The sequence below is a fragment of the Camelina sativa genome, chromosome 16, assembly GCF_000633955.1.
Source record: "Camelina sativa cultivar DH55 chromosome 16, Cs, whole genome shotgun sequence".
Classification (NCBI taxonomy): domain Eukaryota; kingdom Viridiplantae; phylum Streptophyta; class Magnoliopsida; order Brassicales; family Brassicaceae; genus Camelina; species Camelina sativa.
Window position 1 is genome coordinate 18884822 of NC_025700.1, and position 26150 is coordinate 18910971.

Consider the following 26150-nt stretch of genomic DNA (forward strand, 5'->3'; position numbering starts at 1 on the left):
AATGGAGACATTTCTCTAATCTTCCATCAAGCTTGGACCTCGAGGAAGAGCTTAAGTTTCTGCAGCAACATGTCGTTTGTTCCAAAAGGTGGTTTCTTGCTTCCGATCCAATCTCTACCAAGAAGTCCGGCTCTGTCGCTGTTAATCATTTCGTCGCGGAATGTAGACAGAATCTGGTATATCGATATCTTCAAAACATCTACAGCTGCATACGCGTAGGAGTACATTGCGCCAATACTCCTTTTGATGGGTTTAACATCTTTTCTGACCATACTCGAGGTCGCCCATTTGATACTAGCAGGCCCCATCAGTTGTTGAGGCGATTGAAGATTAGTCTTCTTCCCCATAAATGTTTCAATAGCTAGCAAAAGTGATAGAAGCGTCGAGACAACATCAGTGTTCCCACCAGATAATTGTGCTACTCCAAGCCTGTCTTCCTTGTGAGAGATTGAAGTCAGAGATGCAGATGTTTGAGCACACCATGCATAAAGCTGCAAATACCACACGTAGAGCAGACATAATTTGGTTACAGCTACCTGACGATATTATCACATACAAAAGGGCTTAAATCTGAACTGCGCTTTACCTGGAAAGACTTAAGTGATTCCCCAAATTTTGGGTCGATATATGACTCGGTTGGTGGTGTTTCAATACACGTGTGGTCTAGCCCAGAAGATAAGTTGCAGGAAAGCTCTTCCAAAGGCCTCAAGCAGAGAGTGATTACTCTTTTGTAAGTCTCGGTGGACTCCTCAAAAAAGGCAGCACGACGCCATGTGTCGACATTATTCTGAGACACCATGTAGAGATCAAGGTATGCAAGAGAGTGCTCAAGGGAACCTGGAGTACTCCCTTCTAAAGCAGTAAGAAGAGGTTCGCTTGGATTCGTTTCTGCTGCAGCAGATCCTTTTGGAGGAGCAAAACTGAACCGTTTAGTGTGCAGAACCTGGAAAAGAAAACCACAATTGTAACTAACTTCTTTTGTATTTAGAACCTGGAAAAAGCAGCTAAAGTTTATGCTTCCTTGATTCAGTGAGAAGTGACACACAAAACAAAAACTCAGAGATGATTCTTCGTAGTGTTTATTGCAGGATAAGCTATCCAGGGAATGTAAACAAGTTGATGAATAAATTCCTTGTCTCCCTCAACAATGGTCAAAGTAGTAGGACATACAAAAAGGCATATACACGTATCATGTATGCATATTCATACAACTTTCTATTAGTTTACAAAATACAACTATAGACTGAAAAGGATAGGCAGCAAGTGTTTGGCCTGGACATGGGCTTCCAAAGTAGAAATTGCTTAGCATGAAAACACAGAGAATAAAGGAAACTAGATCCAAGAAATATCACTGCAACATTTGATGGCAAACATAGCTAACTTATCGTTGCTTTTCAGTTTCTTTCTCAGTNGCGCTTTACCTGGAAAGACTTAAGTGATTCCCCAAATTTTGGGTCGATATATGACTCGGTTGGTGGTGTTTCAATACACGTGTGGTCTAGCCCAGAAGATAAGTTGCAGGAAAGCTCTTCCAAAGGCCTCAAGCAGAGAGTGATTACTCTTTTGTAAGTCTCGGTGGACTCCTCAAAAAAGGCAGCACGACGCCATGTGTCGACATTATTCTGAGACACCATGTAGAGATCAAGGTATGCAAGAGAGTGCTCAAGGGAACCTGGAGTACTCCCTTCTAAAGCAGTAAGAAGAGGTTCGCTTGGATTCGTTTCTGCTGCAGCAGATCCTTTTGGAGGAGCAAAACTGAACCGTTTAGTGTGCAGAACCTGGAAAAGAAAACCACAATTGTAACTAACTTCTTTTGTATTTAGAACCTGGAAAAAGCAGCTAAAGTTTATGCTTCCTTGATTCAGTGAGAAGTGACACACAAAACAAAAACTCAGAGATGATTCTTCGTAGTGTTTATTGCAGGATAAGCTATCCAGGGAATGTAAACAAGTTGATGAATAAATTCCTTGTCTCCCTCAACAATGGTCAAAGTAGTAGGACATACAAAAAGGCATATACACGTATCATGTATGCATATTCATACAACTTTCTATTAGTTTACAAAATACAACTATAGACTGAAAAGGATAGGCAGCAAGTGTTTGGCCTGGACATGGGCTTCCAAAGTAGAAATTGCTTAGCATGAAAACACAGAGAATAAAGGAAACTAGATCCAAGAAATATCACTGCAACATTTGATGGCAAACATAGCTAACTTATCGTTGCTTTTCAGTTTCTTTCTCAGTTAAGTTTTGTATCGGTCAAGTGAGAGTGAGTTCTAACTCTTCTACAGTCTAAAGTTCACTTAAAAAGTTACGGGGAACTTGACAGACTAAACACCATCCCACCAATCTAAACGGATATATCACCAACCAATCACATCAATCGATTCAAAATCATCAAATAAAAACTTAACTAACCTTATGTATATGGTGAGTGATTTCCCAAGAGAGAATCAGGCAGAAACTGCCGGCATAAGATAAGACCTGCTCACCCAAGAATCTCGATACAGACACAAGCCCACCCGACCAGTCTAGGAGAAACAATAGCATTATGGTTGACAAAACATAAAGCACACCCGATAGCTTCAGAGCTTGTGTTACAGCACAAGGAAGCCCAATCTTGAAGCTAAAGAACGGTGGACGCTGTTTAGAAAAAAAAAAAAAAACACAAGTAAGAATCAGCCAAAGATACAAAATTGATAAAACTTTCCACGAATCAAGAAGCAAAGTCACAAAACCTGAATAATCGGAAACTCCAAAACCCATCGCTGCTTAAATACGAAAAGGACGGCGTAGAGTAACCCAGTCACAAATCCCCTAAACCCTATTCTTCCAATCGCTCCATATGAATCATTAGACAAGCAAAACACAGCGGTGGAGCAGAATCCAGCGAGGGAAGTAGCGCAGACGAAGAGAACGATGCGCAAGGACACTCGAGCACGGCGGCGGAACTCGGGATCCGAGAGATTACGGAGAAGGCCGACAGCGAATCGGAAAGGGGAAAGCGGAGAATCTGGAGTCGGAGAAGAGAGGAGAGCTAATGAGACGGAGAAGAGAAGCTGTGAGGTTTGGAAGACGAGGAAAGTGAAGAAAAAGGAGATGATTGAAGTGGTTGTGAAGAGGAAAAGGTTGAAGAAGAAGAAGATAGCTGATGAAGGTATCGACTGCCAAATGAGAAAAGCTACGAAGCGGTTGCTCACTACCGTCTCCGGCACCGGAGGAGAAGGCATTTCGCCGGCGATTTGTTCTTTTTTTTCCCCGTGTTTTAGATTTGATTACAATTAATTTGAAATGAGTTTCGTATCGGAAACTTGAGCGGGGCTCTGAACTCAAGAGAGAGACGAAGGGGACGCTTAGGGCTTGAGCTCTGTTTGGATCACTATTTTAATTTTTCACGTTTGAATCGCGGTGCGTTTTGTTCACGCTATCTTTAAATAAGGCTTTTGTTAGCCCATTGGGCCTACATTCATTATCTGTCATTTTGTTCTACTATTACGTGTCTAGAGCGTTGCAGCTTGCGAGGGTAAACCAAATTATAGTTGTGAACAAAATTGTATCGATACGCAAATCTTAATCTCGGACAATGTAAATTCCTCAGTCAATGTAGATAAAAAGCGATTTCTTGAATCTCTCAAAAAAGGTAAACCACAATGTGGTGATAAGCAGATGATTTACCTGAGTGAGACTCATAGTTATATGTATGAGAAAAGATTACTTACTGGCTGTTGCACACATTCTTCAAATACCAATCATAAGTCTGGAGAAGACCATCTCTGAGAGAAACCTTTGGTGTCCAACCCAAAGATGCGAGCTTTGAGCTGTCCATCAGTTTTCTCGGCGTCCCATCTGGCTTAGTGCAATCCCATCCGAGCTTCCCTTCAAAGCCAACAACCTCTTTCACCAGCTCAGCCAGCTCTTTGATGGTCACTTCTTGACCACTACCAATGTTAACATGCTCCAACCCGCTGTACCGATCCAGCAAGAAAACACAAGCATCAGCCAAATCATCAACGTGCAAGAACTCCCTCAACGGACTACCAGAGCCCCACACCACAACTTCCTCTGCTCCATTCACTTTCGCCTCGTGAAACCTCCTCATGAGAGCAGGAAGCACATGCGAATTCTCCGGGTGGAAATTGTCATTCTGACCATAGAGATTAGTTGGCATTCCAGAGATTGCATCCCATCCGTGCTGAATCCGATAAGCCTGACAAGTCTTGATACCAGCGATCTTAGCAATAGCATACCACTCATTAGTTGGTTCAAGCGGTGCGGTTAACAAAGCAGACTCAGGAATCGGCTGCGGAGCAAATTTAGGGTAAATGCAGGAAGATCCAAGGAAGAGAAGCTTCTTCACGCCGTGCTCATAAGCAGAGTGGATCACATTGGTCTGAATCTGGAGATTGACACCAATGAAATCAGCAGGGTAAGTGTTGTTAGCGTGAATCCCACCAACTTTAGCAGCTGCTAGGATTACATAAACTGGCTTCTCCTGAGCAAAGAAGGATTCAACATCAGCTTGACGAGTGAGATCCAGCTCAGCGTGTGTTCGAAGAACGAGATTGGTGAATCCAAGCTCCTGAAGCTTGCGGACTATGGCAGATCCAACCAAACCACGATGACCCGCGACGTAGATTTTGGCGGATTTGTCACACATCGACGAAACATCTGCACAATTCAAAAACAACCGCTGCGAAATTAAAGACTAGGGTTTTGGCGAAATTTTGATCAGTAATCACTATACGTTGGCCGTTACACTTTCACTTCCATAACAAAATCACTCGTAGATTCCATCATACAAATGTCGACGACATACGAAAGGTTCAATTCAGATTTGCAACTGGGAAAGCTTAAGAAGTAAGAAAGAAGGATGTACCTGAGCTGATCGATTCCGCCATTTTCGTTAGAGAGACAAAGGCTAAAAGATTTGACAATGGAAGAATCTGAGAGATCGGGTGGACGATTATTTTGGTCACCACGAAAAACTTTTTTTTTTAGGTCCAGAGATTTATGAAACCGTTGACTGTTACTGATAAAACCGTAAATTCCAATTTGCACTGTGCCAACTCACGGCCCAAAAGAGGCCCATCTGTTTGAATAGCTAACCGTTTTGATTGATGTATTAAACCGACATATTCCGTTTCGTACCCAGTTCCAATCGTTGACCACGAAATTTTATTACATACCTTGTGATGATGATATTGTGACGTGAATATTAAGCTACTGACTAGAAAAACAAGAGATAAGATTTTTCATTCGTTTTCAAGAAAACAGAGAGGTTTTATTATTAGTATTACTATTAGTCAAAGTAAAGATTGAGACTTGTCCTCTGTCACATTCACATAGTCTTGGACGAAACTTCGGTCACGTTAGCTTTCTTGAACATAACCAAGAACGGCTCATCCCTTAAAGCCAAACGCCTAACGCCGAGTTCATCCTCGAATATCCCGATATCGCTGCATTTTGGACAGCCAGAGTCACAAGTGCTAGGACAGAACACAAACTTATACGCATCATCTCCAGATTTCTCTATCTTGAAGAAACTCTTGGACGAGTCCTGTCTGAACCCTTCTGGTTTAAGACCAGCCACAATGAAGTATTGCTTCCTCTCCTCGTCGAACTCACCCACCCGCCAGTAGGTTGACTGGAAGCATATCGTGGCTTCGACGTCTGTTTGGATGTTGAGGTCCTGTGATTCGGGAACGAACGCAACTCTAGGCCTCCAGTTTGAGAATTTTACGGGATTGCCTTCATCGACTTCTTGCGATTCCTGCACGATATCGAGAGGACATAGCTCGCCACCGCGGCCTGATAGAGTCAAGCCGCCGCCTCGGCCACGGATGACTGGGAGAACGTAGTAACTACCGCGGAATATGATGTTTCCGTCGATATCGAGAACCGCACCATAAGCGTTCGTAGCCAGCACTGCGGTTAAGGCAAGAACGAAGCAAAACGTAGGATTCATGGGTTTGGTAGTTTTTTTGTGATGATTATAGCCAATTAATGGTTATTTTTGTGGATGAAGAAGATATGGGGTTTATGTGATACTTATTTATAGAAACACACTATAGCCAATGGTGACTAGGCAAGGCGGCTTTCGATTGTTAGTGTATGCTTTAGCTTGTAAACTTTAAACTCTATATATTTTTTATGATTTTTTTTTTTAGCGTTACTACACATTGAGAAGATGATCATGATCATATTTTCCAACATTCTACACACGTTTCTTCGATTTGTGTATTATTATTTTGTTTAAGCTCAGTTTTGTCAAAGTTTTTAACTAATTATATTTGGAGTTGGACAAATCTTTTTTTTAAAAAGCTTTTCTGCGTACTCACTACGTACGGATAAGACATTCGGACCAACACCAAGTAATTGACCAACGTGTAGAGCTTGTCTACTCTACCTAGAGCTATAATAAAACTACGCTCTTAGTTTTAGAGTCGAGATCACTCTGTCGCGGCGTGCGGAATTTGGATCTTGAAATTTTTATTGTTAATGTACGAGAATTCTAGTTTAATTTAGTATGTTTTCAATTTTTGCCGTTCCTAACAACTTACAATTCCATAATTTTTTCAAACGATTATGTTTCGTCCGATGGTTTTAACTACATTATCTATCAGATATAGAAATGTTGCAAAGAATGCAAACCAAGATTCGTTTATGCTTTTTCAGTGTTTATTGCAGTTCAATTTGATTAAACCAACCAAAACGGACACGTAGTCGAAATTAATGATAATGCTTTGATTCTAATCCATACATGTCTTTATCTCGGTAGATATTCAATTTACAATTTCAATTTTATAGTGTATAAGGATAAACACCAGGAATTTAACATTTGATTTCAATGTGGTAGACGCCAAAGTATACGCTCGTGTGATAAAAAATAATTCTTTCTCGATATTGGCAACTTTAATTTCTCGAAAATATGATCTTATAAAAAAAATATATGTTTTCTATAAGTAGAGTAGCACAAGAAATCCAGAAGCAGAATCCCGGAAACTAACACAAAATCATAGAGTTATATAGTATTCATTACAATAAACATAAACATTCTTCTAATGAAGTTAACATCATAAACATTGATTTTTCGTTGTTTATTAGTGCCCAGAATTGTTACGTTCGCCCTAGTTTCCCTTTTCTCTTTGGCACAACCATCGAGATCTGCTCTCCCGACGGCATTGAGTTTGATCGGCGTTGCTGGGACTTGGTTTCTTCCTCTCCACGGCCTCCTTCTCTCCTGTAGTCTACTCGTCTCTAGTTTCAGATCTATCGGCAGCCTGTCGAGATTCCAAATCTCGTCTCTGCCCTAGCGACAGCTTCAACCACCTACTCCGACTCCGTATCTGGGTACTCCTCTCGGTGAATCCATCACATCGAGTTCCCACCCCCGTGTTCCTGCTCGAGAGACCCATCAGTATTCCTCTAGGCCCGGTTCTCGTCCGTCTCACCACCCCATTAAGCCGTCAAATTTATCACCTTACCGCTCCTTGGATCCAAATCCTCTCACCAAGTTCTTTACTTGGCTGCGTTCGGACGGAAGCTCTGTTTTGACGCCAGCACCGGTGAAACATTTGACAAAGAAAACCTCCTCCTTGGTGACCTCTGCTTTTCTCTCGAGAACTCTTTGTCCCATGTTATCTCTCTACTCTTATTCTCAAACCCTGGAAGATATTTTAGGATGGATAAACTATAAGTCATCCCTGACCTGGAAAAGCCTTAGAATCGCTAGTTTTAATCTCTTAGCAAACCTATATCGTGTAATGTCTTTGTATCCTGCTTGGTCAAGACGAGTTCCACTCGATAGCAGATCCCTAGATATCTCGATTGTGTTTGAATCTTCCTTGCGTCAAGGCCAATTAAAGAGCTTGTTTTGGAGTCTTGCAACGCTGTTCATAGATAATGCTTCTGACCTACCATTCGGTTTATCCCTATTGCTTGCTCTCCCTGACCTCCTAGCATACGTATTACCAATAGCTCCACTATTTCAGTGTCAACTTTGGTCAGTAACCACCCTTCGGCCCATTACCAAAAACAATGAACCACGTTCTCATCACCTAAAGCTCAGCTCTGTTGGTGAGAGATTTAAGTCAAATTCAACTCCTTTAGCACCTTTTTTTCCTGCTTGGTCAAGACGAGGTTCCCTCGGTAGCAGAACATTGGTTCCTTCAGAGTTGCTTGATAGATTTCTTTGTCGAGGTCAGTTTATTCACCCTGTCCGGATGCTTGTTCTGTACAGCCATAGTTATGAATCTGAACCGACAGCTTACTTGAACCCTACACCTAAACCCTTTAATCCCCTATACCATCTACAACCATTAAATAGAATGCTTGGGTCTGTTGACACTTTCGAGGACCAAATTGATTACAAGCTTTGTGTGGATTTCATTTACCTCCATTGCCATGTGAGGGATGACCCACCTGCTCTGTTACGGCTTGACTCCCATTCTCTACGACTTCCGGTTATAGCTTCATCTAGAAACCTGAGGCTTGTTCCTAAAGGCTTGAAGGACTTTGATCCCATGCTCCTGAACCCCCTCATGTTGGCGACAAACCCCACAAGCGTTCCCCTGTGGAACAACCTTTCACTCTGCTCAAACGCATTATCTGCTAGAGCCATTTATGATCACCCGCTGGTCAAGGATTTCGTGAAGCCTCACTTCGAATACGAATCCACTTTGGATCCAATAAACTTCTCAAAGATTGTAAAACTTTGCCAGTTTGAAAATTCTTTTGTTAAGCTCATGGAGCCTTTATCTTTAACTTTCTATGGCTACTCTGAATCATGTTGGAAGAACACACTCTTTATTGGGATTTAATTTGAATGAAAGTTCTTGTTTGCCAAAAAAAAAAAACATTGATTTTTTATTCAACAGTTTTTACTATTACAATATCTGCATGGATCACGTTTTATCATTTGTAGAAATTTTGTCTTGTTAGATCATTGACTTTTTATACATGTGGTTGTTTAAATGTTTCTATCTATAAACACCAAAAAGGCAGAGACAAATTAATGTTTAATTTCCATTTATTTTGAATCTTAAACTAGAGAAGAAATATTAAAAGAAACAGAGGAAATGTGTTTTATTCCAAATTTGATGAACAAAGAGAAACAGAGTAACACAGTGAGAGTTATTTATTAGCAGTCTAATTAAGTTATGACTGAATTTAGTAATCTTTTTCTCTCTCAGATAGACATAGTCTTGGTCTTGGAGGAGATCTCTGGGCCTCTGACACATTTGCTTTCTTGAACATAACCAAGAATGGCTTATTGTCACTCCTCTTGGTTAAAGCCAAACGTCGGACGCCATTTTCATCCACATATATCCCGACATCGTAGCATCCTTTAGGACCACTAGGACAAAACGCAAACTGGTAAAAATGGTCGTAAACATGCTGGATCTGGAAGAAACTCAGCAACGACTCTTCTTCTGGCTTCGGACCAGCCGTCACGCGAAACTTGGCCTTCGTATCAACCCACCAGTAGGTTGTTTGGACGCAGATCGTGGCTTTAACGTCCGTCTCGATGTTGAAATATCTCAGTACACATAGATTAATATACGAATTTGATTTAAACGTTCTATGAAAGAAAAGATAATCCAAGTAAATATCAGTTTTTATCGGTTCAATCTAGGTTTGACCAGTATTAATTTGAGCACTCTGATCGCAATTTGATTAACCGTTGATCGTGGTCCTGGTCGCCTGGTCCATATACATGGCATGCTTATTCTATTAACTTTTGTAAATTAAATCAACGTTAAACACGAGATACCGAGTCAACCTATAATGTAAGTAAAATAAAAGCAAATCAAATCAAGTAGTTTCATTCGAGTAAGGTATGCCAGGATTAGAAAAATCGAGTAATGGATTTTTACATATAGTGAATTGTCATCTCTTTTTATTTCATTTATATTGGACATTAAAATTAAGCAGTTGTACTGTACATGACCTTGTCACTTTGAGAGTTGAGAAGATATGATCATCACTTTGAGAGTTGTTATTTTTTTTGTTTTTTTTTTAAGTTGGATTTCCGCTAAATAACCATCCAACTTTTTTTCCAAATTATATTTTGAAGTAATTGGTTAATCTAATCTTAAAACGGAAAAATAATTTTTAAATTAGACCTCTCTCAAAAAAAAAAAAATCAATATTTTATTTATAGATTATATATGTATTTTTTTTTTTTTGTGTGTGTGTAAAGAATTTAACTTCTTTTAAAGAAGTGAAATGCAGATGTAGCAAAGCTTGAAAAGCATGTTGACCCTTGCTTACAAACTTATTTAATATACAATTATGACTTTTAGAATGTGTAGAACGGTAGAACCATATAGACTCTGTTCTTTTATAGAGGTTGGCCATTGATCCACCTTTGGAACATGATAAATGTTTCATCTGGTTTATACTCTGGTGTGTGTCCACCTCCCTATAATCAAAACCCACAGCTCTCAATACAAGTTAAAACCGCAACAAAAATGTTTTGTACGGAAAAGGATAGAAGAAAGACTTGCTTTGATAGTAGCAAATGTCATTTTATTTGCATAAGTCCTTGTGTATCTGTCAAGTAAAGAATCAAGAGTAAATTTTACAGTGAGACTCATAAATAAGAGAACCTATTCTTGAAAGAATCGATCGGATTATATACCCCCCGATTTGATATTTGATCATCCATGGCCTCCAATCATCAATGACGGAATAGTTAAGAGATCTTATCCAAGCCTGAGTTGCAAGGAAAGGTACCTCCAAATCGTGATCACCACTATTCACCAAAAACCGCATAAAAGTTTCTACTAGTTATATATCTTGGTAGGGACAAAAGATCAGTCAAAGGGTTGAACTCTGACCTGAAGATGAGAGAACGATAACCACTGATGCTGTTATTCACATGGTAAGGTATGCTACTTTTAATGTCATTAGTGTAAGGCATACCGAAATAACATCGTACCCATTCCCCTATACTCTCCTGTAATCATAAATCCTCCTATAAGAATGAAATTGTTTCCTTACCAAGAACCCTGAAAATAACTTTGTACCTTATTGATTTGAAGAGCTTCCCGCACAGCAGCGTCATTGGCCCAGTGGGTAGTTAGAAAATACCGATAAATCTACAAAAACAACTTTGTTGTATAAACAAAAAGTCACAAATAGTTTAACGGTTAACAGAAGACAAGATATATATGGATTACTTACATAGCAATTTGGAGTTTCAGTTTCGCACAATGGATATAATATAAATGATCGGTATAATCTGCTTATACACTAGAAGAAAAATAACCAAAAAAAAGTGATGATCATACACACACAACACCTAAAATTGTTCGATTGAATGTGTAACCTTCTTATATTCTTCAATGAGTTTCAAGCATTCTGTGTTATGTGGATCAACGTGACCATAGTCTCCTTTGCAGACTCTCTTCAAAGACTGCGATCGAACAAAAGCAAATGCATGTCATGAATGAGGAAGAACAAGAAACAAAAGCAAATGTCATGAATGAGGAAGAGCAAGAAACAAAAGAAAATGTCATGTTCCATATATACCTCGTAGAGTTCATCAGAGATCAGGGCCATTCCATGAGCAAATGGAATGCGGTGGTTATAATCAACTGTATAGTCAGTTACCGGGTTGCCGAGCACATAGCCCTGGAGGTTTATTGGAGGATTGCAGCATTGATAGTTTCCTACATCATCATCATCAAGTTTGTTCTGTTACAATAATTATACTGATTGAGGAAAAGGCTTTGGAAAAATTGATATTATGAAACCATATGCATACCTTTTGAGATTTCTTGAACGGTAGCTGGAACAACCATACCGGAATAAGAATCTCCGGCGACATAGAAAGGGTTGGAGGAAAACTCTTGATGCTTGCCTAGCCACTGTACGGCAACAATAACAGAAGAAAAGGCTCCTAAAATGTCTATTTTGGCAATGACCGTTTGGTATCAAGGAGAGGAGACTATTAAGTTTGACATTAATCTACCTTCTGCAAAAACTCATGGATCCGTTTGGCTTCTCCTGAGTCACTGGGTTTATTAAACTGTGTGGTTCTTGAATAGGAGAAGCCAGTTCCAACAGGTTGATCCAAGAATATAATGCTCGAGGTCTGAGGAAGATGAATCAAGAATATATATTGAGTTTTGTGACTATCCATGAATATGAGTGAATACACAGTTTTGTTTACCTTTGTCCATGAATATGTAGTAGAGACCAAAGAAGGGAGAGTTCCGTTGTAAACATCAAGCTTCATCTTCAGAGGCCCTGCTTATACCCATATAATTAAAACGAGTAATCCTTGATGCAAAAGAGAAGGAGTTAATGGATATTTTTGATTTAACCATTCTCATAAAGAAGGCCAGAGATGGAAGAGCAGCCAGGTCCACCACTTAGCCAGAGAAGAAGAGGGTCCTCTTCTGGATTCCTCTCAGATTTGATGAAGTAGTAGAACAGTTGCAGTTCCTCTTCCTTACCGATACCAATATACCTTCATTCACAAGAAAACAGTAACCTACTGAATTTTAAAACTCAGAACGCGGATTAAATCAGATGATGAGAGAAAACAACAAACCCGGTTTCAAGCTCAAAGAGAAGAGGGCCCTCAAAACCAGGAAGAAACTTGACGGTAGAGGCAGATTCAGCATTCTGCTGCTGATTCAAGAAGACAAGGTGAAGAAGAAGCACAAGCAACGACTTCAGAACAGAGGAAATGTAGTTGTTGTTTGCCATTTCCTAATTCAATTTCTAATTTAGCAGAGCCCCTTTACCATGATTATTGTATCTCTTTATACTAGGACCCAAAAAAAGTCGCTTACCAACTCTCAATCTTCTAATTTGGGTTCATCACCATCGTTGTCACCTTAATCCTCATCCCTCACACGGTGTAATAATAAATTAATAAATGTTAAAACGGAATACAAAATTACTCAATAATTGTCCTTGTTTTCGCCTTCATAAAAATCTAACTATACTATAATAGTAGTATTTATTTAAACATTTTTTGTGTGTGTTGACAATATTAACTTATGATCTATAATCGCATACCAGATATCTTCGATGATATGATTCCAACCAAGCAAATCAATTACCCCCCTAACATTATATGTTATATAGAATTTTTTTGTTGTTCTGGACAGCATAGTTTTACATATTTGAGGTTTTCTTAATCTTTTTTTTTATTAGCATCCATTCAATTTAAGCTTAGATTGTTAGATTATTCAATTTCCTTGGTTTTTGTTATGAACTTTTTTTTAATCAGTAAATCACATATAATGCTGCTGAGTGCTGATTCTGTTTGAAACGCATACGTCTTTCTCGCTTCATTATCCAAAGGTTCCTATCCAGCTAACCTCCACCTCAATCAATGAGCACGTTTTGATTCTCCCTTCTCTAATATTTTGCTGTTTTCTTCATTTACAAATAACCTACTCCAGACTCAAAACTCGGATTTAATCACACGAAGTAGTCAGAAAACTAATCCGGTTTCGAGCTCAAAGGGAAGAGGGCCTTCAAAACCAGGACTTAACTTGACTATCGAGGCATAATCAAACATTCTGCTGACTCAAGAAGCACTATCAACGACTTCAGAACAGAGGAAACGTATTTGTTTACCATTTCCTAATTTAGCAGTGTCCGTTTAAGATAATTATTGAATCTTTACAGTAAACACACAAAAAAGTCGCCTACGACTAACTCTCTTTATCTTTCAAATTTTGCCTTTATTACACCTGCACCTTTATCACATTTTCTAATTTGAAAATTTCTCACCCGTGAACCTTGCTATAAGTGATCACAAAAGTTTTCTTACTTAAAATATTTTTAGTCATAACAATAATATAAACAACTGTACTCATCATCTGAATCCAATTCAATCCAACAAAATTAACATAGAAATAGTACATCTGTTTTTTTAGATCTCAAACTCTATTAGCATAACGTTGTTAGTTGTATACGTAAGGAAGGATCCGACCAGAGAAGTCACTAAATCAATAACCAATATTAAGTGTATATAGGCTTTGTTGTTCTCCGATATGGACTCGCATAATTTTCTGTGATGTTCTTTATCTTTCATAGCATACGTTTAACTCAATTTTCCAAGTGCTTTCTTTTGACATTATCTACCATAAACTGTAAACAAACATACCTAAATGGCTAACAAGATTGATTAAGGGAAGAACCATCAGCGAGGCATCTCTTCGACTTCTTCTCAAGAACATATAGCACGACTCTACGGCTGCGATAATCCGGATGCCACTGTGTTTGTTCCACACGCCCAATCGCGAAGTCTTTCAGTGCGGATTCTAAGAAATACTCAAGAACAGCATCTGACAACAACAACAACAACATAAAGGAGTAAGCAAACTTCAGACATTGTATTCTTGTTATGTAATGTGATTAAAAGCAATAATGAGAGAATAGATGATTCACCATTCCGTAATTCTCCTGATAGGAAGATTGTAGTTTGATCCCCGCAAAGTTGCACAAGCGTTGTAACCAAATGGTGAACAGCTTCTTCACTGTAGATAACATCTGAGCCTAATACTACAAAATGCATAGCAAAATAAAGAGGTGTAGAACAAGAAAATATGGTATGTACAAGAAGGGGATGAGATGAAACTGAGATGGAGGATACCGTAATCAGGAAGTGGTTCAATCAAATCTGGATCTGGATCATCTCCCCAAACAAGTTCCTGCACAACAGCAGATCCCCGCGTGTTCCCACGCTGCAAATTGGTTTGGACGTTCTTGTTGAGTAGCCTCAGTCTATCTGGAAGATCAGTGAGTACAACATTGCCTCCCAAAAGTGCTGCGATACAACTGAACGAAGAAAGAAACGAACTAAATGTTGTGTCACACGTTACTAATGGTGGTAATTCACAGAGGAGAGAGATTATGAGGGTTTTTGCTCACCCAGCTAAGCCACAACCAGAACCCAACTCGACTATCTTCTTGCCTTCAAGAGAAAGAACCTTAGAGTCAACAGAATGTTCTAAGAACTTCCCTAGCACCACTCCACTGTCCCACATTACTGACCCGGTTACTCCAGGCGTGTTCTTCACAATTCACACACACACACACACAACAAACAACCATCAGATAGTTCTAACACGCTTCATGATCAAACAAACGCAAGAAGAATAAAATTCACCACTTTCTTCAATGTTAAGGTAAACCCACTTAACACAAGTTGAATTTATCACTAAACATGTTCTAACAACATCCCAAAGACACAAACTCGTCAATCTTCTCGAAACCCCTCGTTTCAATACATCGAAAGGGCTCTCAATAAGGGTTCGAAAGACGCAAACTTGATTGCAATGAACTGAGAAAGCAGTGAAATTTGACTGAAACAGAGAAGCTAAGGAGTTACCATTGAACAAGGAGACTGGAGAATTAAGAGTGAGTGGCCACAAGCGTCGAGACGCAGCTCAAGAGAAGACTGAGCAACCAGAGCGTTTGGAGCAAAAGAAGTTGGCCCTTGAATAGCCCATATAACCATAATCTCTGCCGCCGCTAAATCGGATTCAGATTCCGATTCCGGGAACCCACCGACTACTATCACATCTCCGCCGTAACCACTCATTCGTCGTATCTCCTCCACCGTATCCATTGTCCCAGCTCCCACGCCGGCGCTGAGATTTTGGTGACTACAAGCCAAAAAAAAAAATGTATCTTGAGTACTTCGAACCTGTGACCAGGTCCATAAGTTAGAAAGAGGTTTCCAGTAAAACTAACGACTTTTTTCGGATAAACGTGCCGATTAAATGTTTATATTATGTTTTTCCTATGCGCCTGAAACCAAAAGCTGGGCGAAATAAGTACATATTCGATCAAACAAATGATCAGATCAACTAGAAAATATTTTTTTTGTTGATGATGATGGTTTAATAATGATAATGGGTTTTAAGTTGTAAAGAACTCTCATTCAATCATTTCATATGTTTAATAATACTATAATAGACTAATGATGCCTAATCACACTCAAAATTGACAAGAAAAAAGTTTAAATTTTTAATGTAATTAGGTTGGACTCTGCGCTAGGCCGCGGGTTTGATTTTTATTATTCTTTTTATATTATATATGTATATATTTTCTATAAATTAATATCATAATTAATTAAATTTTGATAAAAAATTATTATTATTTGCATCATACGATAGTTGAGTTTTTGATTTCATAAATTATTTTTTGAATATATTTTATTTAATATATGTATAATTTATACAAATTTAAAATAATTTTTTATTTACTCTGATTTTAGTAATTTTATTTTATTACATCAATTCATATATTAATAAATACATGACAATTTTAGAGGAAATACACGACGACTTTCTGATGATAATGTGTCCTTGGGTTGTGGTTTAAAATGTGTCATGGAGCCAGCAAAATAGTTTATTTCTAATGTGCACCCAAAAGCCACAAAAAATGACATGTAAGTAAAATTAGGCAAATTAAATTTGGTGAGAAATTTGTCGATTGATCTAACATTTTTTTTTCTTCTGCAGTATAAAGTTCTTTGAAGGTACTCGGATTGCCAAAGTTAAACTCTTTGAAAACTAGTTAGATATATGGTCCGTATTTAACCATTATAAACATTTTTTTTTATTATAAACATTTTCAAAAAAATAGTTAAATATATATTTAATTGTATGCATTGATTTGGATTTGAAATGCATCTGCAATACTAATTGCTATCATTTAAATGTTTTCGTGTTCACATACGGACTTTAAACAATCAAGGAGTATTGGGAACAATTAAATCCTCCAAAAACCATCAAAAGATTTTAATTATTTTTTTAGAAAGACTTGCAAAATTAGTCAAAAAAGACGTTATCAACATTTGCATGATCATACCAAGTTCTTGAGTACAAAATCCAAGTTAAAGTCTTATCCCATCCTTATTAATTGTATCTCTTCATCTCCTCCATCTTTTAATCTCTCTCTTGCAAAAGCTCCGGAAATATATATACTCGTTGACAATTGCCTATACAGTAAAACCTCTATAAATTAATAATGTTGGGACCAAGATGTTTTATTAATTTATAGTGATATTAAGTTACATATAAATTAATAATAATTATTTTATAGTGTAAATTAATTTATAAGTATAATTTTAATTGTTTAATTTTTAAAAATTATGAATTGAGACAATTTTTGCAAAATAAGATTAGAATTTTGGATATTGTAAATTTTATGGTATTGGAATTGAATTTGAAATAATTAAAAAATATTATTGACGATAAATTAAAAATATTATAGACAAATTCACTTATACACTTGACATAACTATTCAAATTTATGCATATTTAGAAATTGAAAACTTTTAAAAGTTTTAGCTGTTTTATGAAATGTTATAGATTATTTTGAATCATTATAGTTTGAAGATACAATATAACAATTATTTTATAGATATGAGGTTTAAGAGAAACATACTTTACTATATCAACATATATATATATGTAAATTTACATGATTATTAATTTATGATATTATTGGGACCATATTTTACATGGAGATTTCAAAAAAATTATTATTTTATTATTTTTTACACTGTCCCGACTTGCGAGTAGCAAAATTTATTAATTTATAGAGGTTTTACTATATTTCCAATTAGAAAAACAAACGAATAACATATATATATTCATCGATTTGTTTGGAATCATTTAGATAGCTGAAGAATTAAAACAGTGGAAAAACGTTAGCTGAAGAATTAAAACAGTGGAAAAACGTTACATAATCAATTATAACACCTCTTTGTTCAAAAAAAAAAAAAATCAATTATAACACCTAGTGACTAGTCATCATTGCTTAAGTTTATGGATAAAATAGTAACCCATAGAACTGAAAATATTAGGACAAGACAATAAAATAATAACATATATCCTCTTTACCTTTGAGGTTTTGGTTTTTTCTTTTTTTTTGCTATAACTGTTAATATCATTAATAATGAAAATTTTTGGCTTTTACAAGAAACCCTATAGCTATTGGATCCTTGGCAAAAAGAATAAAATCAAATTACAGGGAAAACACAAGCACTGGAGATCATGTTAACTATAATTGCATCAGGTTGCTAAACCTCTTGCTAAGATGATGTTTCTCATGTCCCTATCAAGTTGCTTGAAGATTACTTTCGGAGGAAGAGATTGATTGTTGTGGATGAGGTTGTTCTTTTGCCCCAGATGTTGTAGATTGTTGTTTGGGAGACGATTTTCCGTAATAGTGAAGGAGCCTGCTGGGAGGATGATCTGATCCAAGAAAGAACGTTCAATTTCATCAATAATCACACAACACAATGCAATGCATACTAATATATCATCAATTATCTACTTCTTCAATCTTAAACCGAACAACAAAAACATACCATTTAATAAGTTCATCTTAAATTAACCTGAATCTAAATCATAAAGAACCAACGTGGACTATTTTCTGTAATTAACATAAATTCTTAAAAGAAAATATTGATTATTTTGTTTAATGAATAGTTTATTATTTATTTTGTAAGAGGTGATCGGCACCAGAGTTGAAATATTGGGTACCCAAAATTAGATTTTGGTGAGTTAAATAAAGACTTAATTATTAAATACTTTAGTTATTGATTCCTAGAATTTTTGAAATAATTAACGTTTTTTTTGTTGTTGTAATATCAATTAACGTCCTATATCTGCCCCAAGATTTATAGATTTTCAAATTAACCCAAAAATGATTAAGCAATTTTATAAGTTATGCCATCTTCATTAAATTATAAAGGTAAACCATACAACAACTATGTGTTTTATTTCATAGAAACTGTTGTTTACATCAAAATAAACTTGGTATATCGTCTCAAACATGACAATTTACCAAGATTTCACACTTACAAGTTACATAAAAGGGAACACCCTCCAGTTAGACTTAAGATGACAGTTCGAGTTTGAATCATAAGCCTTCTGAAACTTAACAGCGAAAGATTGATCATTGCTAAGAACCAAACGTCGAGCTCCAAGATCATCGATCTCCAAACTCACATTTATACAAGCAACAATGGAGCTAGACGGACAATACATAAGCTTGTAAGCATCTCCATCTTCTTGAATCTGAAACCAGCTATTACCTTTACTTTTCTCACCGCCAATGCTTACAAAGCTCTTTCTAAGTTGCACAGAGTGGTCGATTCTCCAAATCTTGGATTCAGGGCATAACCAAACCGTGGAATCAAACTCGAGGTTGAGACTAGTTGAGAGCTGGACAAGCTTGGTTTTGGTGTCGAGTGGAGAGAAAGTTACGGGAAGGCCTGAGACGAAAGGAGACGATGATTGGACAATATCGAGATTCAGGCACAAGTCTTGTGTGTTTAAGTCTCGGCTTGAAGGGATAAGACCACCTCCGGTTCCTATCTTGGCCGGTATGATGTAGTATTGGTCGTTAGACTGAACCGGATGTCCTGATATGTCTAGGACTACTTGGCTTGATACAGCATCGGCCGCTGGAGCTGTGGTCAATATCACGGCTGAGAGAACGGTGAGAGTGATGACAGATAAAGTAGGATTCTTCATCGATTATAGTATGATAAATTGTTATGAGTTCTGTGGATACTAGATACCTTATTATATGTAAATTTATGTAACAAAAAAAAAAATGCTAACAATTGAAAAATTTGTAGCCAAACAAATATTTGAAGTTTGTATCCTTCTATTATGTCTTTGTCAATCATCAAGATGTGGAATATTCGCTCTCGTCTACGCACGTTTTTCTTTCTCAAAATTTTTGTAACGAATATTTTTGTAATTTTGTGGATATTTTCCAAGAAAATAAATATTTAAAATATGAAAATATATACTACTCCACGAAACTAGTTTCCCCATCAAACCAATTGCTAAAAGAAACTCAAAACTTTTCACGGAAATCTTCGCTCTTGGATATGACTATATGAGTAAAGGATGACGGGTCGAGAACTTCCATATTGAATATTATGGGGACATTTCCCACAGTCTTCCACGAACTTTGCAGATTGTACATCATTGTAGAAAAGCACAACGATATTATCTAGTTTAAAAACATACTGACGCAGACCATGGCTTGCCTTCAATAGATCGTCTCTTAAGTTATGAGTTTTTTTTATAATTATATATAACTAAGTAAGATTTTCAATAACTTCAACTTAAAATTAAAAAAAAAAAAATAAAAAAAAATAAAAAAAAAAACTTCAACTTAAAAACTATATTATAACACAATAATAATAGCATTGGCCACTGGGTGTGTGAAGTGTAAACAGTGAAGCGTGTAACAGTATGATTAAGCAACAAGTCAGGAGTCTCCGACAGACTCGGAGGCTTTTCCCTAGAGGCCAATATTGTCTTAGCTGGCTTCTACTGGCTCCTTGATGCCAATTGTGTTATAATAATCATTTCTTACATTTCCTTCACACGCATACTACGCAATTTTTTTTGGTCTACAAGTCAAGGAAAAAAGAAACATGTAACACTTTTTAAATGTTTTTTTGCAATATACTAATATAGGTTGTAATTAAAAACCCCAAGACCATATATGCTTTATAAAACGCGTGGTTTTTGATGCGGCTCACGAAGTCTCGTCGTGGCACTTATGTGGATATCGAGCCCTGTCAGAAGCATTATTTAGCCATTAGGTGGTTCCTAAGTCCGAACCATACTTTTTTGACTCGTTTTTTAGTGGCTCTATAAAGTTTGACCTTACCCTCATGATTCCTTCACCGTCACGTTAACCAAAAAAGGCTACTTGAGGTCAAAGCAACCTTCGCAACACTACAACGACCACTCTCTTTTTTAATTATGCTTAACATTATCACCTCCTTTTAGTTTATTTTTTCAATTTTTTTTCCTCAGTCGCTGCTTACTTGTTCTGCAGTCTTAGCTGTAAAAACCTATATATAAAACTCTCCACGAACTCTCCACACACACCGAGACAGAAGAAACAAGGGGTTTTAATTTTAATGGCGGAATTTTCAGGAGAATCCTATTGGTTTCTCTCTGCTGCTGCGTCAAACACATTTCTTGCCTTCATCATCATCTTCTTCCTCGCGGGAATAGCGAGACGAAAGAGAAGAGAGCCTTACACGCTGCCTCCGGGAAGCAGAGGATGGCCTTTAATCGGAGACACCTTCGCTTGGCTCAACGCCGTCTCCGGTTCTCATCCCTCCAGCTTCGTCGATCAACAAATTAAAAAGTTCGTCCTTTTCTCCGGAAAACATTTATAAAAAAAATATATCTTCTTGTTGATCTTTCATGAATGCTATGCTCTGTTTTGTTATGTTCTGTATTTAGATTAACACTCAAGAGGTCTGACTGTAGTTGTTTTGTTGAGTCAGGTATGGGAGGATATTTTCGTGTAGCTTGTTCGGGAAATGGGCAGTGGTTTCAGCAGACCCGGCGTTTAACCGGTTCATAATGCAGAACGAAGGCAAGCTGTTTCAGTCGAGTTATCCAAAGTCTTTCAGGGATTTGGTCGGGAAAGATGGAGTGATCACGGTGCATGGTGATCAGCAGAGACGCCTTCACTCAATTGCATCGAGCATGATGCGTCATGACCAGCTCAAGACTCATTTTCTTGAGGATATTCCCGTGGTGATGCTTCAGACATTGAGTAATTTCAAGGACGGTGAAGTCGTGCTTCTCCAAGATCTCTGCAGAAAGGCAAGTGATTGAATATGAAGGGTAAGAAGAAGAAACCTTTATGAAATTTCTTGATTTCTGAGCTTTGTTAGGTTATGTGTTTCAGGTTGCGATTCATCTTATGGTTAACCAACTTCTTGGTGTGTCGAGCGAATCAGAAGTCAATGAAATGTCTCAGCTTTTCTCTGATTTTGTTGATGGATGTCTCTCTGTTCCTATAGACTTGCCTGGTTTCACATACCACAAAGCAATGAAGGTAAGTTTCAAATTAACCAAAATAAAACATTGAGATTGATTTGTCGCTTTGGAGCTTCTTAGCTGAGACTTTGTATGTTTCTTTGTTCAGGCACGAAAGGAGATCATAAGAAAGATAAACAAGACGNCCGGTTCTCATCCCTCCAGCTTCGTCGATCAACAAATTAAAAAGTTCGTCCTTTTCTCCGGAAAACATTTATAAAAAAAATATATCTTCTTGTTGATCTTTCATGAATGCTATGCTCTGTTTTGTTATGTTCTGTATTTAGATTAACACTCAAGAGGTCTGACTGTAGTTGTTTTGTTGAGTCAGGTATGGGAGGATATTTTCGTGTAGCTTGTTCGGGAAATGGGCAGTGGTTTCAGCAGACCCGGCGTTTAACCGGTTCATAATGCAGAACGAAGGCAAGCTGTTTCAGTCGAGTTATCCAAAGTCTTTCAGGGATTTGGTCGGGAAAGATGGAGTGATCACGGTGCATGGTGATCAGCAGAGACGCCTTCACTCAATTGCATCGAGCATGATGCGTCATGACCAGCTCAAGACTCATTTTCTTGAGGATATTCCCGTGGTGATGCTTCAGACATTGAGTAATTTCAAGGACGGTGAAGTCGTGCTTCTCCAAGATCTCTGCAGAAAGGCAAGTGATTGAATATGAAGGGTAAGAAGAAGAAACCTTTATGAAATTTCTTGATTTCTGAGCTTTGTTAGGTTATGTGTTTCAGGTTGCGATTCATCTTATGGTTAACCAACTTCTTGGTGTGTCGAGCGAATCAGAAGTCAATGAAATGTCTCAGCTTTTCTCTGATTTTGTTGATGGATGTCTCTCTGTTCCTATAGACTTGCCTGGTTTCACATACCACAAAGCAATGAAGGTAAGTTTCAAATTAACCAAAATAAAACATTGAGATTGATTTGTCGCTTTGGAGCTTCTTAGCTGAGACTTTGTATGTTTCTTTGTTCAGGCACGAAAGGAGATCATAAGAAAGATAAACAAGACGATAGAGAAGCGGCTGCAGAACAAAGCAACATCAGATACTGCTGGTAATGGTGTACTTGGAAGATTGCTTGAAGAAGAAAGCTTACCAAACGAATCCATGGCGGATTTCATCATCAATCTACTGTTTGCTGGAAATGAAACCACCGCGAAAACAATGCTGTTTGCAGTTTACTTCCTCACTCATTGTCCTAAAGCCATGACCCAACTCCTGGTACATATAAAGCATATTCAATGATAACAGATTAGTTCCTTTTGGTTCCAATTTATAATACACCTTCTGTAACAATCTATAAAATGAACAGGAGGAACACGATAGGCTCGCAGGTGGAACGCTAACATGGCAAGATTACAAGACAATGGACTTCACTCAATGCGTAAGTAAATCAAGATGCTCAAGAAGCTGGTCTGCTTCTGATCTCAGATGGTAGAAAACTTCACTAAAATCGTTCTAAATTTCTCAACAGGTAATAGATGAAACACTCAGACTTGGGGGAATTGCAATCTGGCTAATGAGAGAGGCAAAAGAAGATGTCTCATACCAAGGTACGCAATAGCATCTTTGATTATCGGTAATATGCAGGTAGAAACATGATCTAAAAATCAACTCTTTCCGGCTCCTATGCAGATTATGTTATTCCCAAGGGATGCTTCGTGGTTCCGTTTCTGTCTGCAGTACACTTAGACGAGGGCTATTACAAGGAAAGTCTCTCCTTCAATCCATGGAGATGGCTTGACCCTGAAACTCAGGTTTTACTTTGTGTTTGGCATTGAAGTATTACTATCTAAACCTTGTATCATTGTGGAAGTTAACATTCATTGATGTGAATGCAGCAAAAGAGGAACTGGAGAACGAGCCCTTTCTACTGCCCATTTGGTGGAGGAACGAGGTTTTGTCCAGGAGCAGAACTGGCTCGCCTTCAAATCGCGCTCTTTCTGCATTATTTCATCACCACATACAGGTCAGTACCTGTTCTCTTTCTGGGGTTTGATTTGTCTGAATCTAAACCTGATTCATTCTTGTTGCATCTTTTAGGTGGACACAGCTTAAGGAAGATCGTATCTCCTTCTTCCCTTCAGCTCGTCTAGTGAATGGCTTCAAAATCCAGTTGAACAGACGGGACAATGCTCCTCGGGATCAATAATGAACCAACAATCTCCACCTCTGTATATCTCTGTATTGGTGTATATACCCTGTAAAACAAGTGATTTTTTTGTAATCCCAAAATTCGTATAATAGTGCTCCAAAGTTGTTGAGATCCAAGTGCTCTATAGATTTAAACAATAGTAAAGCCCAAGAACACCTAACAACAACTCGTATGCTTTTAGAAATCATCTTCATTAGATTCTCTTCTTCAAACTTCAACAAACCCATTTGGTTTTCACAATTACAACAAGTGCAGGGCTAGATGGCAAAAGCTGTATTGAATCCTAAAGCTAAACTCTTGTAAGATTTGAGACGATACCAACAACTTGGAGACGATAAAACAAAACACGAGAAGACTAAAAGAAGATAGAACCCTATTCAGTGCTCATCAGTCCTCAGTCTTCTTCATCTGAACTCTCATACGCTAAACCCAACAAGCCTTTCAAAGCATTTTGACCTTTCCCATTGCTTTCGGTTGCTTTACCGTCATTTCTGTTTGTGCCAGGTTGCTCCTCTGGTCTGTCCGATTTATTCAACACCGTCTTGGCTTCTTCTTTTTGCTTATCTCCCTGAACCGTTGGACCTTTATCACTTCTAACAGGGGGTGATAAGCTGGGGCTTGACGCTGTCGAGACTTTTGGTCGTTTAGGTTTAACCTCAACAATTTTTTTCAGCAAATCTTGCTGCCTAACACATTGTAAAACTACAACAGTTGGTTGCCGAGTGAAAATCCCTTTTATGGTGTGAATAAGGAAGGGTGTGATTTTTCACCTGATACCACTCTTTGGTTTGGGCTCAACACGAAGGGGCAAGGGAACAGATGCTGGAGATGAATCAGCTTGGGTTGCAGCTTTGTAGTATATGGTCAAGAAAAATCTAAAAGACGTTTAGGCAGACATATATATATCAATAACTTAACCCTGGTGGCACAGTGATCAAAAGGATATTTTAAAGGCAGCAAAAGCCCGTTTCTCAGTTCGTTTCAGAAGGCGCTCAGCATCCTCCTCTGCTTCCATCTGTTCTTTCAGATAAAGCAAATCGTCGCTGTCTAAAGCTACAAGAAACTCAAGAATTATGGCCATGAAACAACTATAAAGGATGAGAACAAATTTGAGAGAGATTGGTACCGCCTCGTCCATGAAGATATCCCCCACGTTCACCAGCAACCTCTTGCATCTGAATGCAACAACCAGAAAAATGTGGCGGGGCCGTTATCCCTGCCGGGGCATGTTATCAGAAAATTCGCGTCCCAAAATAGAATCGAACACTTCACAACACATCAATATCCAATAATGCTTAACAAAGATATCAAAGAAAAATCAGCTTCACTAACAGCTATTAGCTATACCAAAACAATCAGTAACAACAACATATTGACTCAATGATAGGGAAACAAAAGAAACACGAGCTTAATCGAATTGAAGAGCATTAAGCACACAAACACTCATCAACCCACTAAAGTATACTGCAACAAAGACCAATTGAACTCGATTTCTATGGCAAGATGAGCTCTCACCCTACAATTTGTGCACAGTAAGATTTCTCGAAAGAAAGATACGGTAAGTAACAGGGGAGAGGGCGACGCGCTAACCTTTGCAACCATCCGTTGGAATGTGACGTCTTCATCATCAATCTTACCCTTCCCTAATTTCTTATCTGCAACCAAGAGTCCCGAAAAGAGGAAAACATAGCTCAAAAGGGTTTCTCGACAAACCTACAATGAAACATACCCAGAAACCAAATTCAATCAAAGGTCTTACCTTTAGGGTCAGACAGATTTGTGTACTCTCGAACTTCTCTCCCTGCCATCGTCTTCGATTCTACTTCGCTCTCCAATACCGTAATCTAATTCTTCGTCTCTGCTACTAATGAACAGTAAGAATATCTCAGGAGATTAGGGTTCCCACGTTTTCTAGGAGTAGAGAGACGAACATGACGATCGAAGAAGGATGAAATTAATAGGTAATGCTCCTTCAGCAAGATCGTCCGTCTGGAGTGATTTTTTTTTTTTTTCAGTCTTCTCCACTGGGTTTACATTTAACAAATATTATGGGCCTAAATTTAAGCCCGTTATAACTTATAGCTCAATACTTTTTTCATTTTATATGTTAAACGATCTTTTAGCTTTTCA

The 26150-nt window shown here is 37.9% G+C and overlaps 8 protein-coding genes across 14 annotated transcripts; 1 reads left to right on the forward strand and 7 right to left on the reverse strand.

The window, feature by feature from the left end:
- Positions 10 to 3397, reverse strand: LOC104751180. The gene is made up of 4 exons (XM_010473081.2): positions 2741 to 3397; positions 2421 to 2645; positions 1422 to 1778; positions 10 to 491 (listed from the first exon to the last, which is right to left on the reverse strand). The coding sequence occupies exons 1-4, from the start codon at positions 3230 to 3232 to the stop codon at positions 27 to 29; spliced, it is 1539 nt and encodes a 512-aa protein (XP_010471383.1). The 5' UTR covers positions 3233 to 3397; the 3' UTR covers positions 10 to 26.
- LOC104751181 (GDP-L-fucose synthase 1-like) lies at positions 3542 to 5059 on the reverse strand. The gene is made up of 2 exons (XM_010473082.2): positions 4879 to 5059; positions 3542 to 4670 (listed from the first exon to the last, which is right to left on the reverse strand). Exons 1-2 carry the CDS (start codon positions 4898 to 4900, stop codon positions 3718 to 3720), a joined length of 975 nt encoding a protein of 324 aa, XP_010471384.1. The 5' UTR covers positions 4901 to 5059; the 3' UTR covers positions 3542 to 3717.
- On the reverse strand, positions 5231 to 6035 carry LOC104751182 (trypsin inhibitor BvTI-like). The gene has a single exon (XM_010473083.1). It carries the CDS (start codon positions 5965 to 5967, stop codon positions 5341 to 5343), a length of 627 nt encoding a protein of 208 aa, XP_010471385.1. The 5' UTR covers positions 5968 to 6035; the 3' UTR covers positions 5231 to 5340.
- Positions 10137 to 12831, reverse strand: LOC104751183 (serine carboxypeptidase-like 2). Of its 2 annotated transcripts, none has more exons than XM_019238075.1 (13): positions 12565 to 12831; positions 12335 to 12480; positions 12181 to 12257; positions 11980 to 12102; positions 11773 to 11875; positions 11538 to 11677; positions 11335 to 11421; positions 11190 to 11258; positions 11033 to 11104; positions 10844 to 10962; positions 10645 to 10758; positions 10507 to 10556; positions 10137 to 10420 (listed from the first exon to the last, which is right to left on the reverse strand). In XM_019238075.1, the coding sequence occupies exons 1-13, from the start codon at positions 12720 to 12722 to the stop codon at positions 10155 to 10157; spliced, it is 1524 nt and encodes a 507-aa protein (XP_019093620.1). In that variant the 5' UTR covers positions 12723 to 12831; the 3' UTR covers positions 10137 to 10154. The 2 variants fall into 2 exon arrangements, with proteins under 2 accessions (XP_019093620.1, XP_010471386.1); XM_010473084.1 differs by having other exon boundaries at positions 10237 to 10425; positions 10511 to 10556; positions 12565 to 12829.
- LOC104751184 (protein N-lysine methyltransferase METTL21A) lies at positions 13851 to 15694 on the reverse strand. Of its 2 annotated transcripts, none has more exons than XM_010473086.2 (5): positions 15364 to 15694; positions 14904 to 15046; positions 14626 to 14810; positions 14421 to 14528; positions 13851 to 14317 (listed from the first exon to the last, which is right to left on the reverse strand). In XM_010473086.2, the coding sequence occupies exons 1-5, from the start codon at positions 15601 to 15603 to the stop codon at positions 14145 to 14147; spliced, it is 849 nt and encodes a 282-aa protein (XP_010471388.1). In that variant the 5' UTR covers positions 15604 to 15694; the 3' UTR covers positions 13851 to 14144. The 2 variants fall into 2 exon arrangements, with proteins under 2 accessions (XP_010471388.1, XP_010471387.1); XM_010473085.2 differs by having other exon boundaries at positions 14421 to 14534; positions 15364 to 15693.
- Positions 18745 to 19592, reverse strand: LOC104751185 (bark lectin-like). The gene has a single exon (XM_010473088.2). It carries the CDS (start codon positions 19526 to 19528, stop codon positions 18857 to 18859), a length of 672 nt encoding a protein of 223 aa, XP_010471390.1. The 5' UTR covers positions 19529 to 19592; the 3' UTR covers positions 18745 to 18856.
- LOC104751187 (abietadienol/abietadienal oxidase-like) lies at positions 20863 to 24109 on the forward strand. Its single transcript, XM_010473093.1, has 9 exons — positions 20863 to 21176; positions 21319 to 21643; positions 21729 to 21878; positions 22841 to 23086; positions 23178 to 23249; positions 23340 to 23418; positions 23501 to 23622; positions 23707 to 23834; positions 23909 to 24109. Exons 1-9 carry the CDS (start codon positions 20944 to 20946, stop codon positions 24015 to 24017), a joined length of 1464 nt encoding a protein of 487 aa, XP_010471395.1. The 5' UTR covers positions 20863 to 20943; the 3' UTR covers positions 24018 to 24109.
- Positions 24193 to 26026, reverse strand: LOC104751186. Of its 5 annotated transcripts, none has more exons than XM_010473090.2 (6): positions 25780 to 26026; positions 25611 to 25675; positions 25147 to 25195; positions 24967 to 25067; positions 24791 to 24873; positions 24193 to 24706 (listed from the first exon to the last, which is right to left on the reverse strand). In XM_010473090.2, exons 1-6 carry the CDS (start codon positions 25826 to 25828, stop codon positions 24415 to 24417), a joined length of 639 nt encoding a protein of 212 aa, XP_010471392.1. In that variant the 5' UTR covers positions 25829 to 26026; the 3' UTR covers positions 24193 to 24414. The 5 variants fall into 5 exon arrangements, with proteins under 5 accessions (XP_010471392.1, XP_010471391.1, XP_010471394.1 ...); XM_010473089.2 differs by having other exon boundaries at positions 24967 to 25073; XM_010473092.2 differs by having other exon boundaries at positions 25147 to 25236; positions 25780 to 25810.